General features: G+C 41.1%; 1 protein-coding gene across 2 annotated transcripts in view; it reads right to left on the bottom strand.

Annotated features, from left to right (window-relative positions):
* Positions 1-19,478, bottom strand: part of ZNF516 (zinc finger protein 516) — a 101,978-nt gene that overhangs the window by 41,883 nt on the left and 40,617 nt on the right. For both annotated transcript variants that reach the window (XM_035550558.2, XM_035550559.2), the window contains exon 2: positions 15,489-17,519. In XM_035550558.2, the coding sequence (XP_035406451.1) occupies positions 15,489-17,394 (1,906 nt within the window). In that variant the 5' untranslated portion in view covers positions 17,395-17,519. The remainder of the gene's footprint in view (positions 1-15,488; positions 17,520-19,478) is intronic.

Here is a 19,478-nt window from a genome sequence, read left to right as displayed (position 1 = left end):
TTACAACCACCCACTCATCATTCTCATCAGCTCTGTGGTGCCACTTTTTGACCAGAAACAAATTAACATTTTGCCTTAATGAAACAACAGCACGCCTTTTCTTACATTTCATGTAAATAGCAAAAGACAATCCCACTCCCATTTCACTTTAGAATATTTTTCTCACGCCAAGCTCTGGTGTGTAGTGGTCAGGTCCCCTGTGACTGTCAACACCTTCAGCGTGGACAGTCAGTGGTTACTTTTGATGGAGCAAATCCTCATTACTCCACTCCCAAGGCTTACAGCTACGGACAGCGAGTAAAGTGGGTGACACGGGTCTGAAACTGAAGAGACTGAACAGTTTTCACCAAGAAATCTTCAGTTGAATTGGCTGAGTCGGTGGTATGGTGGAAGAGTGGTGAGAGAGAAGACAGAGGGGGAAACAGATTTGATTACATACAAAGAATGTATCACTAACATAACTCTGCAGCTTCCACATCGTTCCTTAGCTAGTTCCAAGGTCGAAAGACCAGTACAATATTTGATGTGGATAGGCAAACAGCAACATTTAGTAAATCAATTATGAGGATTAGCTTTGCCTTACATCTGAGCAAAACACAAGATCTAAAGCCCAAATGAACTTCATAATGTAAGAAAAAACTAATTGCACTTTAAAGAAACCCCTGTAAAATTACCGCACAATCAGAAGGCAGTCATTTATTAATACATAATGATCATATATTTCTGTTCTTTTTAGTTAAGCTTAGATCTGAAATATGAGCCTTATATGGAAAGAAGCTTTGATGACAGCCATTTATTTGGGAAAGCTTTACCAGCCTTTTTGTTTCACACAAATGATTTGAATGTTTAAAGCATTTAAAGAATTTCATATCTAAGTATTAATAAAGAGATGTTGTCTTTTCCATCTTTTATGTTTTTATTAAGCTTTTAATAAAAGTGCAGCTGCTGACTTATGAGCAACTCAAAACTTATATACAAGCAGGCAGCCATTTCCACAATCTGCCAAGTAGCACATTTCCATAAATAACAAAGAATACAGGGTCATGATATCAGCTGTTCAGAAATTTTTACAAAGTCACAATGCCTCTAATTTTGCAGTAACCATTTGCTGGATTGTGTTATTTATGGCTTGAAATTGAATTTAGAAATGCGTTCACTAAGATATCACTGAACTTTAAACGTTCCCAATTTATCAGCTTTCTCTCCACTGCCTTCTTACTACATTTCCACATGCCTTTGTCCATACTGAGTACAGTGGATGAGAACAGGCCACAAGCTTGGTGGACAATGGTTTGTGAACATCCAGGTCTGCTTCCATGCATTTGTATGTACACACTGCATCCACATTGGGTTATTTGTCCACATACGTGGTCAGATGTACTGTTACTTGTCTCTTCAGACACACAACATTAATTAATTGCATGGCACATCACCTTTAGATAATTAGACACAGCTGTACGTTTGAAAATAGTAACACAGTGGGGAATCCTGCAGGAAGATTTTGGTCATAAACACTTTCGTGGTTCTCAGATATACCATTATCTACTCCTTAAATCTCTGTTTTGATCGCTGTTCAAAGCTGTTTTTTTTTGTTTGTTTGTTTTACTTTTTCTCTTGGGGACTTTGCCAAGCATTCCACTTAAAAACAATTTGGTGGCATTGCCACTCTGCTTCTGATAGAAAGAAAATATATAGAGATGATACTGGGAAAATGCAAACTATTTCCTTTAAAAGAACCAAGGAAAAAGAAAAAAAATAGTATTTTGAACTGACAGAGCTGATGGACAGTAAGGGGTTATTAAAATTTTCTTTTAAATAGCATGTGAAATAATGCAATTCAATCTTCATTTTCTCTGGGAACAAATCCCCCTCCCTGCCCCCAACGCTGACAATTTGTCCATGAAGAGACAGGATGCTGCACAAGCATTTAAAAAAAAAAAAGCATCTCAGATCTGGTCAATTCATCTTCTTTCACATACATAAAAGTGTCAAAATCCATTCTAAGATAACATAGCTTGTAAATCTCTTTACCTCATGATTCAGGTGACTAGAAAATTTCCATGTTACGTTTGTTCATAACAATTACGAGACTATTCTTGTTATTTCCTATCTGAAAATACAAACAAGTCAGCTCTCAGACACCTTGTAAGAATGATTTGGTTTGTTTTGTTGCATTGGAGGGCAATGTTTTAGTTTCAAGTTCAGCATAATCAGGTGATTTCTCTCTTGATGGCTTCTGGAGTACAGATACAGAAGTGCTGCGATAATACACATAACTCCGGAAAACAGAGAAGAGATCTGCCCTTTAATTTTGATTCACGATCTATGATTTTTTTTCCTTTTTTCCTTCCTTTTTTATTATTATTTTTTTAAACTGCTACTAACACTAACTGTATTTCTGGCCTTCTGCATCAAGCGAACTCCAAGCTACTGGATGATTTCCTAAGCGGGATTACCTGTGTTTCTTCAGTCCCTACTAGCCACTTTCAGTTGCACCTGTGACAATTTAACTGAGCTGGCTATCAATGACAAGCAACCTAATGTGAGGAAATAGCAGATAGATTTAAGCTGTCTCAGAAGTAAAGCATGTGGAGAAAACATAACTTTGGAATGGGGTTTATTTTTCATCTGAAATTCGTAAGAACGTCTAATTCCTGAAAAAGAACAGAAAATCTAAGCTATCCTAAAAACTTCCGCCTTTTGTTGAGAGTGTTGTTTTTCTATTCAACTTTTGCTGAGGTACAGTCACAGTGCAGAATATAATTAACTCCTGAGTAAGGAAATAATGGGAAAATGGTTTCCCTTCCATTCTCAGGAGAAGCCTTTTGGGGGTGGGGGGAGTGGGAGAGTCAAAACAGAACAGCACCACAGCTTAAAGTAAAAGAGAGGCATAATTAAGCTTTTATACAACATCTGTATGACATTTGCACATGCACTCACTTCCAGTGAAGAGACAGACTTCAAAACTAATGGAGAACATCCCAACTCCCCGCATGCAGGAAGAATTCCGTAGCCTTCCCAGCTCCGCCTTCAGGATTGTAAAATAGGAGGATCAGCAAAAAAGCCTAATTTGTCTTAAATGGCTTTCACTGTTGTTTTTGGCCAGGTAGTGTTATGAAGTTCTTAAACAGGTCTATCATACTGCTCCATGTACTAAGAGACTTACGTACGTAGAGACTACTGGAAAACAATTGCTACAGAATAAACCTCATCATCTTCTGCTTGTTCTACACAGTAATTGGTTCCAGGGTCAACACTGCCATGCTGCAACAAAAGACTATAGCTTAAGGGTAAGGAATAAACAGCAGTAGTTAATGGAAGTTCTGGTACTACGTAACTGTCACTGAAATTAAAGGAAAAACAGAAAATAAAATATTCTGTATTAGCAAAACTGATTACGAACCCAGCATTCAACCTTAGCTGTCCACAGACTAATTTCACTCAAAGAAAGAAATGCAGCTAAAAAAAAACTTGAAGTGTCTGAAACAAGCAAATAACACTGCTGATGCATTATGATCTTGAAACTGGTTTGACAAACACAGTACTTGCCATCAGTGCAAACTTATTTGTGTTAAAATACAGGCAAAGAAAGGTATCTGGAATTACAGTATCATTTGTAAAATAACCATTATTAGGGGTAAGGCATCTTTGTTCAAAGGACCACATGGGATTGCTCGACTGAATCTAAACATCTGGGGCAAGTTATGTATCTGGCTTTAGTGCCTTTGAAATGACATGCTACATTTAAGCCAAGATGTCTAGCCACATCACTTTTAACAGTCATGTTTTCAAAGTCCATTACTTTATCATTTTTAATCTTCCCACTCAATGACACGTTCAATTAAAAAAATGCTTATTCTATTCCCCCACACACCAGGAAAATGAAACAGATGGAGAATTGCAAATGTCTTCTTTCAAAGTGTTTTCCCAAACCTAGCGATTACCACACGACACTCAAGCACTCAGATGAAAAAGTACAAAATAATATAGGCACCCTTACGATTCACAACGTGAAACAATAAGATACAGAACATATCAAAATGCAACCCCTCATTTATACACTTTGCTGTTATCGCTTCTTTTTCTTTTAGTTTCTGTTGTTCTCAGGACCTAAGAGAAACTTGTATCTGTTTTTCTTTCACCTGTTTTGCCTCCTCACCCTGTCTTGAGCACTGGGATTGCTCTTGCAGCGTTGTGGCAGCTGCTCTGCTAAACCTCCTGTGCTGACAAACCTCCCGCCCAACACAGCCAGGATTATGCTCGTCTGCAGCCTTCCCTGGTACTCCACTTTCTCTGTGTTCACTCAATCATTTCCTTCCCTTAAACAACTCTGATTTTTTGCCTGCCAACAGTGTCTTCACAGCCTAATTCCTCGCAGCGTGCCAACCTCCCCAGCACGTGCTGGTCCAGGGCCGGGCTGTCCTCGTGGCCCTCCTTCCATTAGCAAGCTAATGCCGTGACACCACTTACGCAAACATAAAATGCTTACCTCCAGCTTACTTCCTTATGCCATCGATTCACCCTTTTTTCAAGGCTCTACATAAGGCTCACATTTGCTACAATTCCTCTGCAAACCTACGGTTAATGGCTGACAAGAGCAAACTGAAATGGTTAACATGGGAATTTCTGTAAGAGAGCAAAAAGTAAATGCTCAGCGGTGTCCATGGCCACTCCACCAGGCTCAGACAGGTGCTTTCCACGAGGTCTCCTACATTCCTCAGTTTCACTGTCCAGCCTAAATTCAAACCCACCTCTTTGATACAAACTCTTCTACTCCTCCTTTTCAGAAACCCCAAAGCACTGCTCATGTGGTCCACAACTGTGTGACCACCACAGCTAGCTGGATCGAGGGAAATGCCCCCAAACAGGTCCCACCTATGCTGTCACAATGGCAAGCAGCGTTCTGCCCTAAAGCTGCATCCCTCAAGGTGCTGCCAGGACACCCGGCTCCTCACAACTCCCACTGAAGCCCAACATACGCAGGCAGCGCTGTGGAGATAAGGTGGGAAATGGCACTCCTGTCTTACTCATGCTTCAAACTGTCAACAAAAGAAATTTAGATTGGTTATCTTACAGCATATATGTTGTGTGGTACTTCTGATACCGTAAATCAGACCAAATATATTCACGTTAGAAAGCAAATTCCCAGATAGGGCAATTATTGCAGAAGACCGCATTTTGGGCTTGTACTTTTGCATGCCCTCTGTTACCTGCCACTGCAATGATCCCTGGAGGACGTCTGTTTAGAAGTATTAATGAGCTCCCAGAATAAGCTGTTTATAATACTTGGATGCATTCCTACCAGAAACCCACCAGCCTTTTCCCACCTATATACATTACTCTATAGATGTTATACACAAAGATACTTCCTGAATTTTTGCCTTGCCTTTCTCAGATCTTTTTCAGCCTGATAGAGTTTTTAATTACATTACATTTTGGAGCCATTGCAGACTTCACCTCCCTAGGTATCATAGCTCCTTCCTTTTGGCTTCTGCAGGTTTCAAAAGAAAGTTGCAAAACTGGACTTTGAGTAAATACTCTACACAGAGTACCTCCCATGATGCATTGGTTCAGTGAATTAAGTATTTCGACTTACTGAATATATCCTAAGAGATTTTAAGTCTTGCTCTAATACAACCAACCAAGAAAGGTCAGTCTAGCAGAAAATTTTACTGCACATAAAAATTTCATTATGCATTAATAACATCTAATTTCTGAGTGTTAATGTTAGGCACTTGCATGCTGATAACATCAGAGATTAAAAAACTAACAACTCCATTTGCAAAATAAAGTGATTATGTTTGAATTATAACTAATATGCCATGTCTGTGTGTATAAATTAATGCAAACAAAAACCAACACCCTGTATTTCCCACACAAATAACAGTACGGAGGCTCCCTTGTCAAACGTATTTAGCACGACAGTAGCAAATACGTGATTCTCACTGACGTGCACCCATTTTGTTGTCCCAGAGTGATCCAAGTAAAAATTAACTTTTTCCTGTTACAACTTTACTTGCTGTTCCGTGTTTGACAATTTTTTCTAAGGCTTCTCCAGGCTTCAGAAGTACCTAAGGTTAAGTCATTTCTGGGAAACTGGTGTGCGTGTGGATATAGTCATGTATAAGGACAAGAAACTTCTGCAAAGTATTAGAAGGGGTTTAGAATTAATGTGTTCCATGTGCAGTGTAAGCTGTACTTCCTGAATGCTCTTTTAAGGAAAGAGAAAGATCTTGCTTCATTATCTAGTAAAAAAAGGCTTCACTACCTACTGAGTATAGGCTTAGTCACAGAAAATTGAACATACCTTTGGTCCACTGATGGTACAAACTTGACAAAATATGTAAAAGGCAAAGCCAAAATGCAGCATCTGCTCCATGCACCTTGGGGAACAGAGGGGATGGGAAGAGAAGACGCCATTTACACCCCACTACGATCCTGATTCTTATGATACATTGCACTCTTTCACCATGATGACACTTGCTCACAACCGCTATCGTTAAAACACACATAAATGTTCCAAGGAGGGGAAAAAAGTTATGTTTAGACTCGAGGTTCATGTTTCTGAAAGAACCTGTGTATTTCCCTCGTGGCTGTGTTTTTTCCCCCAAAATATTTAGTTTTTGCTGACAGCAGCTTGCCTCAAATGCTATTTAAGCAGTAAGACATCACAAGACATATGCTATTCTGAGATAACACACACCTCTAAAGTACTGTTAGGTGTAGCTGATGCCTTCAACTGCCTGATGAATTTGTTATCTCAAAGAAACACAAGGTTTGGGAGTGTCTTGTATTACAGATTAAATCCAAATTTAGTATTAAAGTTTGTGGGTTTAATTTTCATTTATTTTTTAAGTGTTCTTCTATCCCTTTAGGAAAAAAAAGGGAGATCTTCTTTGGAGTAACCACCCCTAACTTACGGCTCCAAACAAAACTAAAATTACAGCTGTGATATGACAACCAAATCATTTTAACGGCTGTTTGTTTTTCTGTTATTTGAAGTAACACAGATAAGGAAGTAATATTTGAAGTTTGAGACAACCAACCTGGGAAACAAATTTCTAAAAGGCAGGAGGACAAATCTTCCCCAACACGCCCTGTGAAGAATACATGATCCTGGCAAAGAGGAGCATCTCATGCTCTACATCCATGATGAAATCCATTCCAAGCACTGAAAATAATGTCTAAAAACAGGTTGCAAAATATGGCAGAGTGGTAGTCACAGACCAAGCATAAGAAGAATCCTAAAGTCTCATACAAAGACTAGTTCCTACACACTGAAAATAATCAGTATAATTACAAATTGAAAGACTTCCTCCACAGTTTCCATGAAATTCACTATATGCTTTTCCTCTCTCACCAAATCCATGTTTGCCACTGATACATCTTACAGGCAATCAAGAACAAACTGAGAATAAAAAAAAGTTACTGATGCTCTCTCTCTCTGTCAAGGGTCCCCTTGACTGCAGCTAAGTTGCTCTAGACTTTTACCAGTATGACCGATGCCACGGCCAGGTCCATTCAGGTTCATCCAGTGCCTGAATGAGACTACTGGTGTAAAACAAACCAACCCACCCCATCCACAGAGGCACACTGAGAGCATCCACTGCCAAACCTAGTATCTTACAGAAGAAAACCTGACTCTCAGTTTAAGATGGATCAACAGCAAACTGTGAACCATAACACGAAGAGCAGCAAAAAGATCTAACATCAAAGATATCTACACAAATCCCCTGTTAGAGGCCATTTACAGATCAGAAAAATCCCATTCAATATAGCCCCGGTGCTACCAAAATATTTGGAAATCGGATTAAAACCATTACCATTGTAATTTGCATCATTCAAATCTTGTTTTACTAGCAGGGGGAGAGGAGTCCTGCTCACTAATCAGAAACTGCTAAAAAATAAAAGCACTGCACAAAGTGGTTTTATGACTATAAATGTCACAGAGTAATATTTCATGTGCTATAGCTTGATGTAGTAGAAACAATCCAATACTAAGAACTACCAGAATTGCTATACTGGCTTTTAAAGGGCAGCAAGGTTAGGGTAGGCATAAAGGAGTGAGGTTTCTGAGGAAGCTTCGTAACTTACTGCGCAGCTGCATTCAAACGTAGAAGTCGTATTTGCAGATGTTCATAATACTTGCTGAAGAAGAGCTAAAAGCCTGCTATGAAAACTGGACCCACTGTGCAAATGAATTAAACATAAAGGGAGATATTTCTGAATGCACAAACTAAAGCCAACATTGCTAATAGCTTTCCACACCCATGATTTTTTTATTTTTATTTTATTTTTATTTTTTTACATGCTAGCAGTGGATGTTGGAATGGATGTTGGCAGTTCAGAAAGGATTCAGCAGACACCAGCAGTCCTTAAAGCAGCTGTTGTGACACTTCTAAAAGCTACGGTAGAAGTATGAATAACTAATCTTGCTTTGGGCACCTTACGCAAGCTTCAGGGCAAAGTATATCCTACTATCACCTACCTTTAAGAAACCACATTCACCTCCTTGCTTCATGACAGATAAAACAAAGGCTGGGTAAACCTATCTTTCTCTTAGCATCTTGGTATAAATTTGTTTCTGAGTTGAGCCATGTTTTGGTTGCTCATGTCACATACCTACAGCTACAATAAACTGCCTAAACAACATGCCAGTCGTGCTGCATCAAAATACCACACCTAAAATTCTTCAGTACTTCTACAACAAGACCCCCACTGAAACATTTGCAAAGAACAAAAACAGTGCAACAGCTGGATTAGTAAATTCAAAATGTGGAAAAAAAGTTCACTCTCAGCAACAACAAAGACCATTTCTGGCAGGAGACGTGGTGCATTTACTGAGGGATCATCTCAAGCTCAGCCAGCAAGCCTTAGTTCTGACTTGAGCTGACTGCATTATCTGTTCCCAATCACCCTGCCCCGCTGCACAAGGAACTTGAATTACTGTTCAACACTTGCGCTGGCCACCCACATTACATCAGACTGAGTAAAACAGGACCTAGTAACAAGGAACACAGTGGAAATTACCCAAGATGCCTACAGGGCAATCGTTAAACGTTCTTTAGTTAGTAATGATGTCAGGGTAATATATAGCATTAAAGGGTACAGACTGCATTATCACAAAGCATTGCTGCCCTGTTCCAATCAATCACTTTTTGCATGAGCTTCTTGGAGCACAGCTCCCTCCATGAGCCTAAAATAAAGGGCTAAACAACTTCACATTTATGAAGTACATATGCCAAGGAAGGTTTTTAACCACATCTCTAGATGTCCTATGGCTCTTCTCTCTTTCTCTCTCCTTGACACACACTTCAGTGATTCTGGCCATCCGTTTCCTTGAGATGATCAGCATAATTTCTATTTTATTCTCTTCTCTCAGTTCTTCTTCCAGTTCACATAGTCCCCCAGTTAAAGATGACAAATGAAAGCTATTGCTGATGGCAGCACCACAGGAAGATATTCACACACAGACTTCCACTGCGGTCCCAAGGAATGTACTAGAGTCCAAAGGGGAGAGGAAAGGCAATAAAGTGCTGCTGTGGATATACACATGGGCCCGTACTGATCAAAAATGATGCTTAAACCTGCAGTGCTTTGCAAAGAAATTTCAGATCATAAGACCTACCATACCACATGTGGCTTTCCTATATGCATCAGAATTGACTACCTGCATTACGGCAAAGTAGATACAAAAGAGAAGTTTCTGAATGGTATTATTAGGCACGGTGAATGGAGGTGATTTAGCCCTGATCCACCTAATTGGTTCTAAGGAACAACCTGAACTTTGCTAAAAGCCTACACCATACCCAATGAACCTTACTTCTGCAAGCACAGGGTGCTTGCCTCTGCCTGACTTCCCCGATGTTCTGAATCATCAACCTGCTGTACTTGAAAGTCCCAGCATTAACAACCCAAACAATTAGTTTGGGTTGGAAAGTTGAGGAAGTTTTATATTCCAACAACCACTCCCTGGCAATGCCAAAATTAACTAGGCGAAGTGCATAATCACAACAAAATGTTACCTTCATGGTATGGATCTAACAGCAGCCACTGACACTGTTCTGTCTTGAAACTGTTTAATTTCTAGGGCAGTAGTTACCAGTTGTCCACCACAGAGACACTCTCCAATTTGTTGTAGACTTATTCTGCAGAATAAATATGCTAAATAACTTCAGCATACTTAAGATTGTACACACAGAACAAGATCTTCATTTGGAAGTAAAATGTCATAACAGGACTGCCTTCGGTGGCATTAAACTGATTTAGAGTAAGTGAGAATCTGGCATGAGAAGTATCTAAAGTGTAATTATTTGATTATGATATATAGCAAAAATACTTGATTTTTCAATAGTGGAGAGGATTTCCCTTGTATACAGAGGAAATGTTTTTCATATAAGCAGAGCAAGGAAGTTCTGGTATTGGATCCTGGCAGCTGCATTTCACGCACTCAGTTTTCCAACAGAATATATTTACCAGAACTCTCTCTCTTTATTCTTTGGTTTCTCTCCAGAGTTAATATACATTTTTATTTGTCAATTTTCACTTGCTTAGCTGCCTTATTCTTACTGTTCCTCTCCTCCCCCAAATTACACTCTCGCCATTTTACTGGAAAACAAGAGGAACTCTGGACAGTTTTTACTTCTTGTTTATTTTAAATCAAATGCCTTGCAAGAGTATGCACTGCCTTTTGTTTTGTACATGAAAATCATCCTGCAGTCACCCACCTCAGCCCTTGATGCCATAAAGCCTTTCCAGCTTCAGCCAAGGATGCCCAACACCTTGGCCCTGCTTTGTAAGATTCAAACCCTGATGCTGTTCCACATTCCTCTCAGTCTTGCCTCCTCTTCCAAACCTCCACCAAAACACAGCTCCCTTCAGCATGGTCGCCCCACTGCAAAGCTGACCTTCCTGATCTTCTCTGCCTCTCTTCACCCTGTTTTCTCTCCTCGCTGCCCTCACTCCCATCTCTCATCTTACCCTTCCATTGAGCTCATCTTCTCCTGAGCAAGTCCCACCAAACCACTGGCAATTTCTGATGCAAGAAAAATGTGGCTGCATGCTGGATTTTTGTTTTTCTTTTGGTATTCTGTGCTTTCCAGCCATTTGCGTCCATCTTATCTTTTCAGACTAGGAACTCCTTGAACCTGTAACTGTATTTGTACAGGGCTTTGCGCAGTGGTTTTTCTTTGCAATCAGTCCCTTCCTGCATTAGCCAGCGTAATAAAAACAGCATGTGTTGAGAAAGAATGAATCAGTTTCTCCTTAAAGCATTTCAAAAATCCGGAGGAGTCTGACAGCGGAGAAAAAAAAAAGGAAAGAAGAGGCAGAGAGAAAGAAAACAAAATGGAGGTGATTTCCACTGAAAGCAGCATCCAGTCTAAGGTGTAACCTTAGACTCCTTTCACTTGCTTCCCTCCTTGGTAAGCTCAGACTAGAACAAGCAGCATTTGTCTCCTTTATTCCTATATAACATTCCTGGTTTTGGTACTGATTTTCTTCTCCTCCTAGATTAATTTTAACATTTTTTTTCCTGCCCAATTATTAAATGGTGCTTTAATGCAAAAAAAAGTAGCTTTATGATATTCTCTTCCTTTCCCAAGATCTAGACTTCAGTATCAGGGACCTGCTCTGTTACTACGTGTTTGCTGAGCACCAAGTGGTATTTAAATTGTTTTCACTTCTTTTCTTCATCTTCCCACCTGTCAAAGGCAAAATTATACTTCCTTCTTCATTTCAGGACTGAAATAGTTTATAGTGCCTAGTGTAAGAAACTGTAACACCCCAATTGCTAAATGCACCATGACAATGTCGGTGCCCATGTTAAGCCTTAAAAATACTAACCACTGAATGCACACATATGTACATGCACACAGACTGAACTATTTCTTTAGCACAGCAAATACTACATTTTAGGTGAGAAACTGTTAAATATATATATATTTCTCCTTCCACTTCTATCGATGTACAAGTCCCCCTCAGTCATAACCATGGGATTCTTCTAATTAAAAAAATCAAAATCATAAAAGAGCCCTCAAACTGGGGAAGTGCTAAGCAAGAACTTGCAGGTGGCTCAAAAAGCTTCAGATTCATCTGAGTGGAAATTCAGGTACAGTTTGCTAGTGGTCTGAATGCCAAATAAAAATGAAGACTCATCTGGGGCAGGGAGATCTCAAAAATATTCAGTCTGCTCTTTACAGACAGTCTGTGCTCTGGGGCACCTTTTCCCATGTGGCTGTCATACGAAGCACACCTACATCATGCATATGACAACTTTGTATGGCAGGTATCACACACTACTCCACCTATGTGACATGTGAAAATGATTACTTTTCTACCCCCCTTACAGTAAGACAGAAAGCAGTTTGTAACAAGCCAGCTTCCCCCTGGCAACTGATAAGCTGGGTCTGCAAACACTGCTCTCATGCCTGAGAAATCATTATGTTACTCTACATACACAGCAGAGACAAATTACTGATGTGTTAAGAGTAAAGAAGTGGCTGCCCTAGAGGCTCTCAATGCCATTTCACATGCAAGGTGCATTTCTTTCTTTTCTCCCAATAAGCCCTATCACTATTCCCCAGCTCTAGTCACCCTGAGCCTCAACGTCTGCTGGCCCTAAGAGACCACGGAGGTACTCAGCCAGCTTCCCCGCTGCAAGAGGCTGGGCAAGCCACCTACCACCGAGCGTGTCAACAGGGCTACTGAGATTATTAAGGGTTAAATGCACAAAGAGGTACATTCAAGTGAAACACGACCAGAACATTCACTACCTGGTAGTATTGAGCCCCTTTTCTAACCTTGCATAACAAAGCAATTTGTCAAAATATCAAATGGGGGGGGAGATATGAAAGTAAAAAAAATACATATATTATTTAAAATAATCTTACGAGTAACACAAGATTTTGCTGACCGCAGTCTGAGTAAAAATAATACCAGAGCAGGCATGTCAGGAAGAGGAACTGAGAGTACGGTTTGCCCACCTCTGCTGGGGGCGGCTGCCGTCTGGAGCACTGGAGCTCTGCTCTCGCCAGAAAAGGTTCACCAGCAAGAATAACTAAAACGAGCCACAGCAGCAGAGAGCAAACCACAGCACTTCTAGGACAAAACAGACTTGAAGGCCACATCAGAATACCTGATTTTAACGGGAGCATACACAAGGGTGGAATTTGGCCTATATTCTGTAGACCTTATGTTTCTGTTAGTAGAGGAGGAAAAGAAAGCCTCTTGAGTTAAAACAGCAATTTGCATAAGAGTAAAACTAATCCTACAGCGTGCTGGACAGAAGGACAACAGTCCCCTAGGAAACTATGTAAGGGCAGTCTCAGTAAACATGATACCCAAAAGAGAAAACTGAGAAACTTAAGTCTCGAATCTTGACCTACTGAAAACAAACAAAAAACACCTTTCTTTTTAATTAGAAAGTCTTTGTCACTTGTTAAATATAAAAATGCAGCAGCCACCCTCTCACCTAATCAATGCAAAACACATCCCTGTTCCAAGTTGCTCCTTTATTTAGGCCGATCAGTTTGCTGCTTCTTTAATGTTCAGCAAAATAGATAAGAACCCACTTGGCACCCAAAGAAACGAGTTTCCTGGTGTTGTTTAGAGACAGTGGTTAATCCAGTCACCTTAATTCCTGTGAGAGAAATTGCTGTGCAACTTAAACTCTCACCTTTCACTCATGAGACAAAGGCTGAGCTTGAACTGAGGTAAGAACTGGGACAGAGAAAGAGGTGAGACAGCTCCTCTTGTTAAAAATAAAGCACTGAATAGGGAGAGCATAGAAGAACAACCTTACTGTTTGAATATCGTGTGAAAAGTGTTCCAGTGTTTTCAGCCCGTCTCCAGAGAGATGGTTTTCCATCACAGCGGTTTCCGTAAGGGCACTGGTACATTACACAGGTAAAACATGGCAGCCCCATTTAACTCCAGACGAAGCTGCAGCTTTGTAACTACATTTTGTGTCAACTGCATGGAGGTGTTTCAGGCAGCAGCTGAAGGATTTTCACACAAAGTAACTACACTCCCATAAACAACTTTTTTAAAAGACCCAAATCCAACAAACAGTAAATGGGAAAGACAAATTTTGAAATTTTTAAATGTGCAAGTAATCACAGTGAAAATATTTCTCAACTTGTCACTAGGACTTTTTGGAGTTGTGCAATAGAGAAAAAAGCATTAACAAAGAAGGGGGTGGGGGGTGGAGATGATTTCCTAGTTTAATTTAAATTTCTGTTCTACTGTGCATCCAATTTGTCCATGGAAGACTTGATCTAAGTTGTAGCAAAATCAAGTTTAGGACACTTCCTGTAAGTTTTAAGGACAGACAGGTGGGTTTCATCCCCTTCCATCCTCCCAGTTTCAGTCCTTTGGCTCTCTCTTCCCTCTAAGCTTACACTTTGCAAGCCACATTGTCAAGCAGTGCCAGCCCCAACTTCAGCTGTCGTACAACCCTGAAAATTTTATGAAAGAAGCTTAATGACACAAAATATATCTAAAACTGCTTTATGAAAAATGTATAATTAATACACGATCCTGGCAAATGTTGCTTTGCTGTTGCAGGGTCTGTAGCCACTGGAGAAGTCACATTATAAAAAATCCACCCAAAAGCATAGCTAAATAAGTATATCCACCCTCTTCTACAATGGTGCAGATTACTTCATCAGAGATGGTCTTGAAAATGAGCTTAATTCTACAGATAACATTATTCTTCAGAAAAAAATAAGGAACAAAACCAGGAGGAATATATTAATGCTTACCAAGCAAAACAAAGAAACAAAAAAACACACAAGGCTAGTAAGGAAAGAATGGTTAATCTCACGTATCTAAAGAGCGTGTTATAAAACAAATAATGGTGAACAACAAAAATCAGAAGAAGAAAAAAAAGATACGAAAGTGCTTAATAGTGTTCTTTCAAATATTTACTTTGCTGCTATTTGGAGAATAATTTGTTCCATTTAGTAGTGTTGGGCTCAAAGGACCGCTTTAACCCGGAGAGATTAATTATAGCCCTTGCAGTTATAAACACAAGTTTGGGAAGCAAAGCAGAAGGGAGAGGAGAGAAACGACTCTCATGCTGGCGATTAACGAGTTTACGCACTTTGGGGCGACACCATGCAAGCTGCACCCTTACCACACCTGCACGCTAAAGGCAAGATAAGGTGCTGGGTGTCCATAAATTGGGGTAAAATAGCTCCTTAGATGTGCAGGGAGGACACCCCGTCCCTAAGGTAACAGTAGAGGTGACTGTTGCTACAGGTAACTAAGATACTTCTCAGGAGTCCTTCGTTGACCCAAGTTTACCTGTACCTTCTGAACGTGTCCTCAGATCTCATTTTTATTACTTACACCAGCAACAATGAAATTGCCACGCTGAGACAAGGAGCGATGCACCTCCTGCCTGCTCCCTTTGCTCACGACATGGGGATAGGGACCACAGGTCCCAGCAGCCCAGAGAGAGCAGGGCCAGCCATCAGCCATCTTACCTAACGAGGGGTCAGCTGCTCCCTCCTCCGAGCTCTCCTCGGCCCCTTCCTCCCCCAAGCCAGAGGTGGCCGAGTCCTCCGGGGCGGACGCGGAGCCGGGCGTGCTGGGCCCGCTGACAGAGCCCGAGTCCCCTTCCTCGCTGCTGGAGCCATAGCGGTCGGGCTGGGCGGCCGTCCCGCCCTCGCGGCAGCTCCTCCGCTCCTTGCGGTGCACCCGGGAGTGCAGCACCATTTGGTGGTAGGTGCGGAAGACCTTGCCGCACTCAAAGCACTCAGTGGACTTGTTCTGGGTGGCTCGCCTGCCCTGCCGCGAGGAGGGACGGTAATCCAGGTTGCCCTGGGTGAGCGGGCAGCTCTCCCCTGGCGGGGCGCTGCTGGTCTTCTCCAGGCGCCCGCTGGGACAGCTCTTCTTCTTGGGGTTGCTGGAGGAGCTGGGCAAATCCTGCTCCCGCTTGCGCTTTTCCTGGTTGACAAGGATGTACTCCCTCTTATCCTTGTCGTAAGTCACGTCCGCGTCCGCCAGGGCCTCATCCCACCCCACATACTTCACATACTCGGAGGGCTCTACTACTTTTCCTTTGGTGGCCAGCTGCCAAGCTTGGTAGCTACTGACTGGATCCAGCTCGGCTACTCTTTTTCCAGTCTGTCCCCTTGTAACTCTATCCAGCCCTACAGATGGCCTTAGATTGAGACACTGCAAGAAAAACTGCTTTGTTACTGAGGGGCTCAGGCTCCCGTCAATTAAGCCCTCGGCTTTATCCCCGGCGCTGCTCCGCTGAGCCCGGTAGTGAACAGCATTATGCGCTTTTAGGCTTTCCATGTTTGTAAACAGATTTCCACACTTGGTGCAGACTTCGTACAAAGACAGGCCCGTCACAATCGTTTCCTCCTGTATCACGTCATTGATAGTGGCTATGAGCTCCAGCTCATTTTTCAGTTTGTTTTTGTTCCCAGTCTTCGGGCCATGCGACTTCATGTGGTTTTTGAGAAACCAGGGCTCTTTGAATCTTCTGCCACAAATGTGGCAGCCGTGATCAAACGAGCCCCTGTGCTTTTTCATGTGAGCTTTCAGGAACCAGGTCTGACTGAAGGCCTGGCCGCAAACTTCGCAAGGAAACTCGCCGGCGCTCAGCTCGCTCTTGCAGTTCTCAGTGTAGGCCTCCCCATTCGGGACCTGAGCGGTTATATGGTCCTTCTCTACGTGGTTTAACAACGTCTCCTCCCTCAAGGTCATGTAGCTACACAGCCTGCACTTGAAAGGTTTGTGGACCTGGTGCAGGTGCTGCTCCAGTTCCTTCTTCCTTTCGAATTTGCTTTTGCAGAAGGTGCATGGGTAAGCAGTTAGCTTGCCATCCTCCTCGGCGGGCGCCACCTCTGCGACCTCCTTCTTGCTGCTTCTCAACAAGATCTTGCTGCTGTCTACCTGAGCAGTGCCATTCAAGATCCTGTTGCAGGCAGATGTACTTTTGGTGGGACTAGTGCAGCCGCCGAGACCCTCCGAAACACCCATCTCACCCAGCTGCGCCTCTCCCATCTCCACCTCGTGTCCCTGACTTAAAGTGCCTGTCCTGTGACTACGAATGTGGATCTTCAGGTTGCCCTTTTGGGAAGCTCTGTGATCACAGTAAGGACATTTGTAGGGCTTCTCACCCGTGTGCTTCCTCATGTGCTGCGATAATGAGCTCTGAAAAGGGAAACTTTTACCACAGATGCAGCAGCTGTGGCACATGGTCTTGTCAGCATCCATGTCGTTCTTGCTCAGCTTGCCTGGGCTGGAGGACCTCCGTAACTCCATTTCTGCGCCTCTGCCACAATCCATCTGTATTACTGCAACATTGGGTGAGAGGGGTAGGAGGACAAAAGCATGTCCGGCAGCAGAGGAGTGCTGGACCGCATTTTCAATCATACGGTTCTGCAGGGAGACGTTTTATAGCTTCATTCTCAGGGTAACATTTCTCCTTGCAGCTGCTCAAGAGAGCCCAAAGCACCGATTTATCTCTGTGTGTTCTGTAAGTGGATTGGATAGATCACCTGAAACAAGAATAAAATCATGTAAACATACAAAAATCATGTAAGTAGGCTCTTTAAATATATTTAAACCTATTAATATTTTGACTTCAACAGTTTCTGTCACTCACACCAACATTCAAAAGCATACTATACGAAAATTTATTTCACCAAAAAGCAGCAGCTTCTCTTTTCACTGATATTCTAGACTTCAATGGCAAGTATTCAAAGGATCATTAATAAACAAAATCCAAAAAGGAGCAACCGTGAAAAAAAAATTCATTTCCATACACTGACATCACATCGTCTTAAAGAAACACAAACTTTAAAAATATTTTTGTTTTAAAACCAAGCAAAAGCAACTAAAAATACACCTTAAATGAGGAAAACATTTCTTGAGGGGGTTATTACACTTTAAATCTGTGGCTTTTCCATCATGTGTAATTTCATGTAAAATACTAACTTGCCAAAGATAAAAGGCTTTCCTAGAGACTTTAGCAAATATCATATTCCTGCTGGCAACTGCATTACTTTGCGTCTCAGACAGTTCTGCTGTGCTTGATGTGGCATGCACAGAGCAGGCGCAGAGACTGCATACGCTCACTACTTTGATTAAAGAGAAAACAAGCATGCAGAGTCTGACAAAACATTCTGTATAACTAGAAGTTATCTCCTGATGGACAACAAGGAAGAAAACTCCAAGTGTAATATTTAGTCTCCATCTTAACAAAGTAAACTGATAATGTGCTTAGGTATAAACTCATCTTAAAAGTGGGTGATTTATGTCAGCAAGACATACAGGAAACCACAAGAATACCCACCTCAATGAAGAAGAATCTTAACCATAAACAAACAAAGTGAGAAGCAACTTTGATTAACAAACCAGATTAATAAAAGTTTAAAAGTATTTGTATCTTGCCACAATAAATTACAAGGGTCATTATCTGCCTCAGCAACGCAAGATACAATGCACCAGCAATTCTCTACCTTGCATATACCAAAAATCAATGGTTAGATTTTAATAGATGGCTTCTTTTTCAATTACCACAACTGTAAAACAAAAATCTCCCCCCTTTCCTATGCTCATTAAGTACTACAAACAGCACACAACTAGATCAAAGAATACTGCATTCTCCAATAAACAGAACTGAACTATTATTGCATTTAGAAAACATCAGCATCTTAAGATTTAGCTAAAAATCCACAGAATCATAATAAGACTGTATATTCACACATCCATCACTTGATATCTATGACTCAAAAAATAAAGTTGCAGATACTGAGGTTTCTCATTGTATTCACCTGTGTCTCTCCAATATGTAAGCGAGTACAGTTTAACCACATCACCAGCATAAGCATAACAAAAAGCAAGGTAAAACTGATGCAATGTTCATCTCAGTTACACGTTATAGAATAATTTCATTATGTTTACATTAATCTAGACCTCCTATTTGCTACAAAACCATTCATTGCTGTGTTTGATTTTCTGCATATCTATTATCTGTACAGCACATTAAGAGCTATCTACTACATCTACCCAAATAACCTTTTTCTCAGAGAGCTGATAGTAATATCTAAAACAGATGTATTACAAATGCAATCTCATTTCTTGAATGAAGACTGTATGACTGAATGAAGACTGAACGAAGACTGTATGACTAACATATTAGCCTTTGGGAGGTACAAAAATAAAAATAAAAATCACATCAGATCACAAATTCAGAAGTCCTTAGAAGCATGAAGTTACAAATAAGAGTATCTAAATTAATCCCTGAAATTTGTTACTTAAAACCAAGTTAAGGGGCAGCCTCACAACAAACATCCTGAGTGGCAGCCACTAGAAGTTGTTGCTGTACCAGATGGTACAAACAGCAAATAAAAAATGTGCTTTCCACTGCATATTGATGGATGGAACAACTCGAAGTAACATCTTCATTTTTTTGACCCATAATCCAAGTCTGCCGAGTAGCAACCCACATTGTC

Source organism: Cygnus atratus, chromosome 2 (genome assembly GCF_013377495.2).
Source record: "Cygnus atratus isolate AKBS03 ecotype Queensland, Australia chromosome 2, CAtr_DNAZoo_HiC_assembly, whole genome shotgun sequence".
NCBI lineage: Eukaryota > Metazoa > Chordata > Aves > Anseriformes > Anatidae > Cygnus > Cygnus atratus.
Note: the sequence above shows the minus strand (reverse complement) of the source record. Positions and strands in the feature narration are given on the sequence as shown.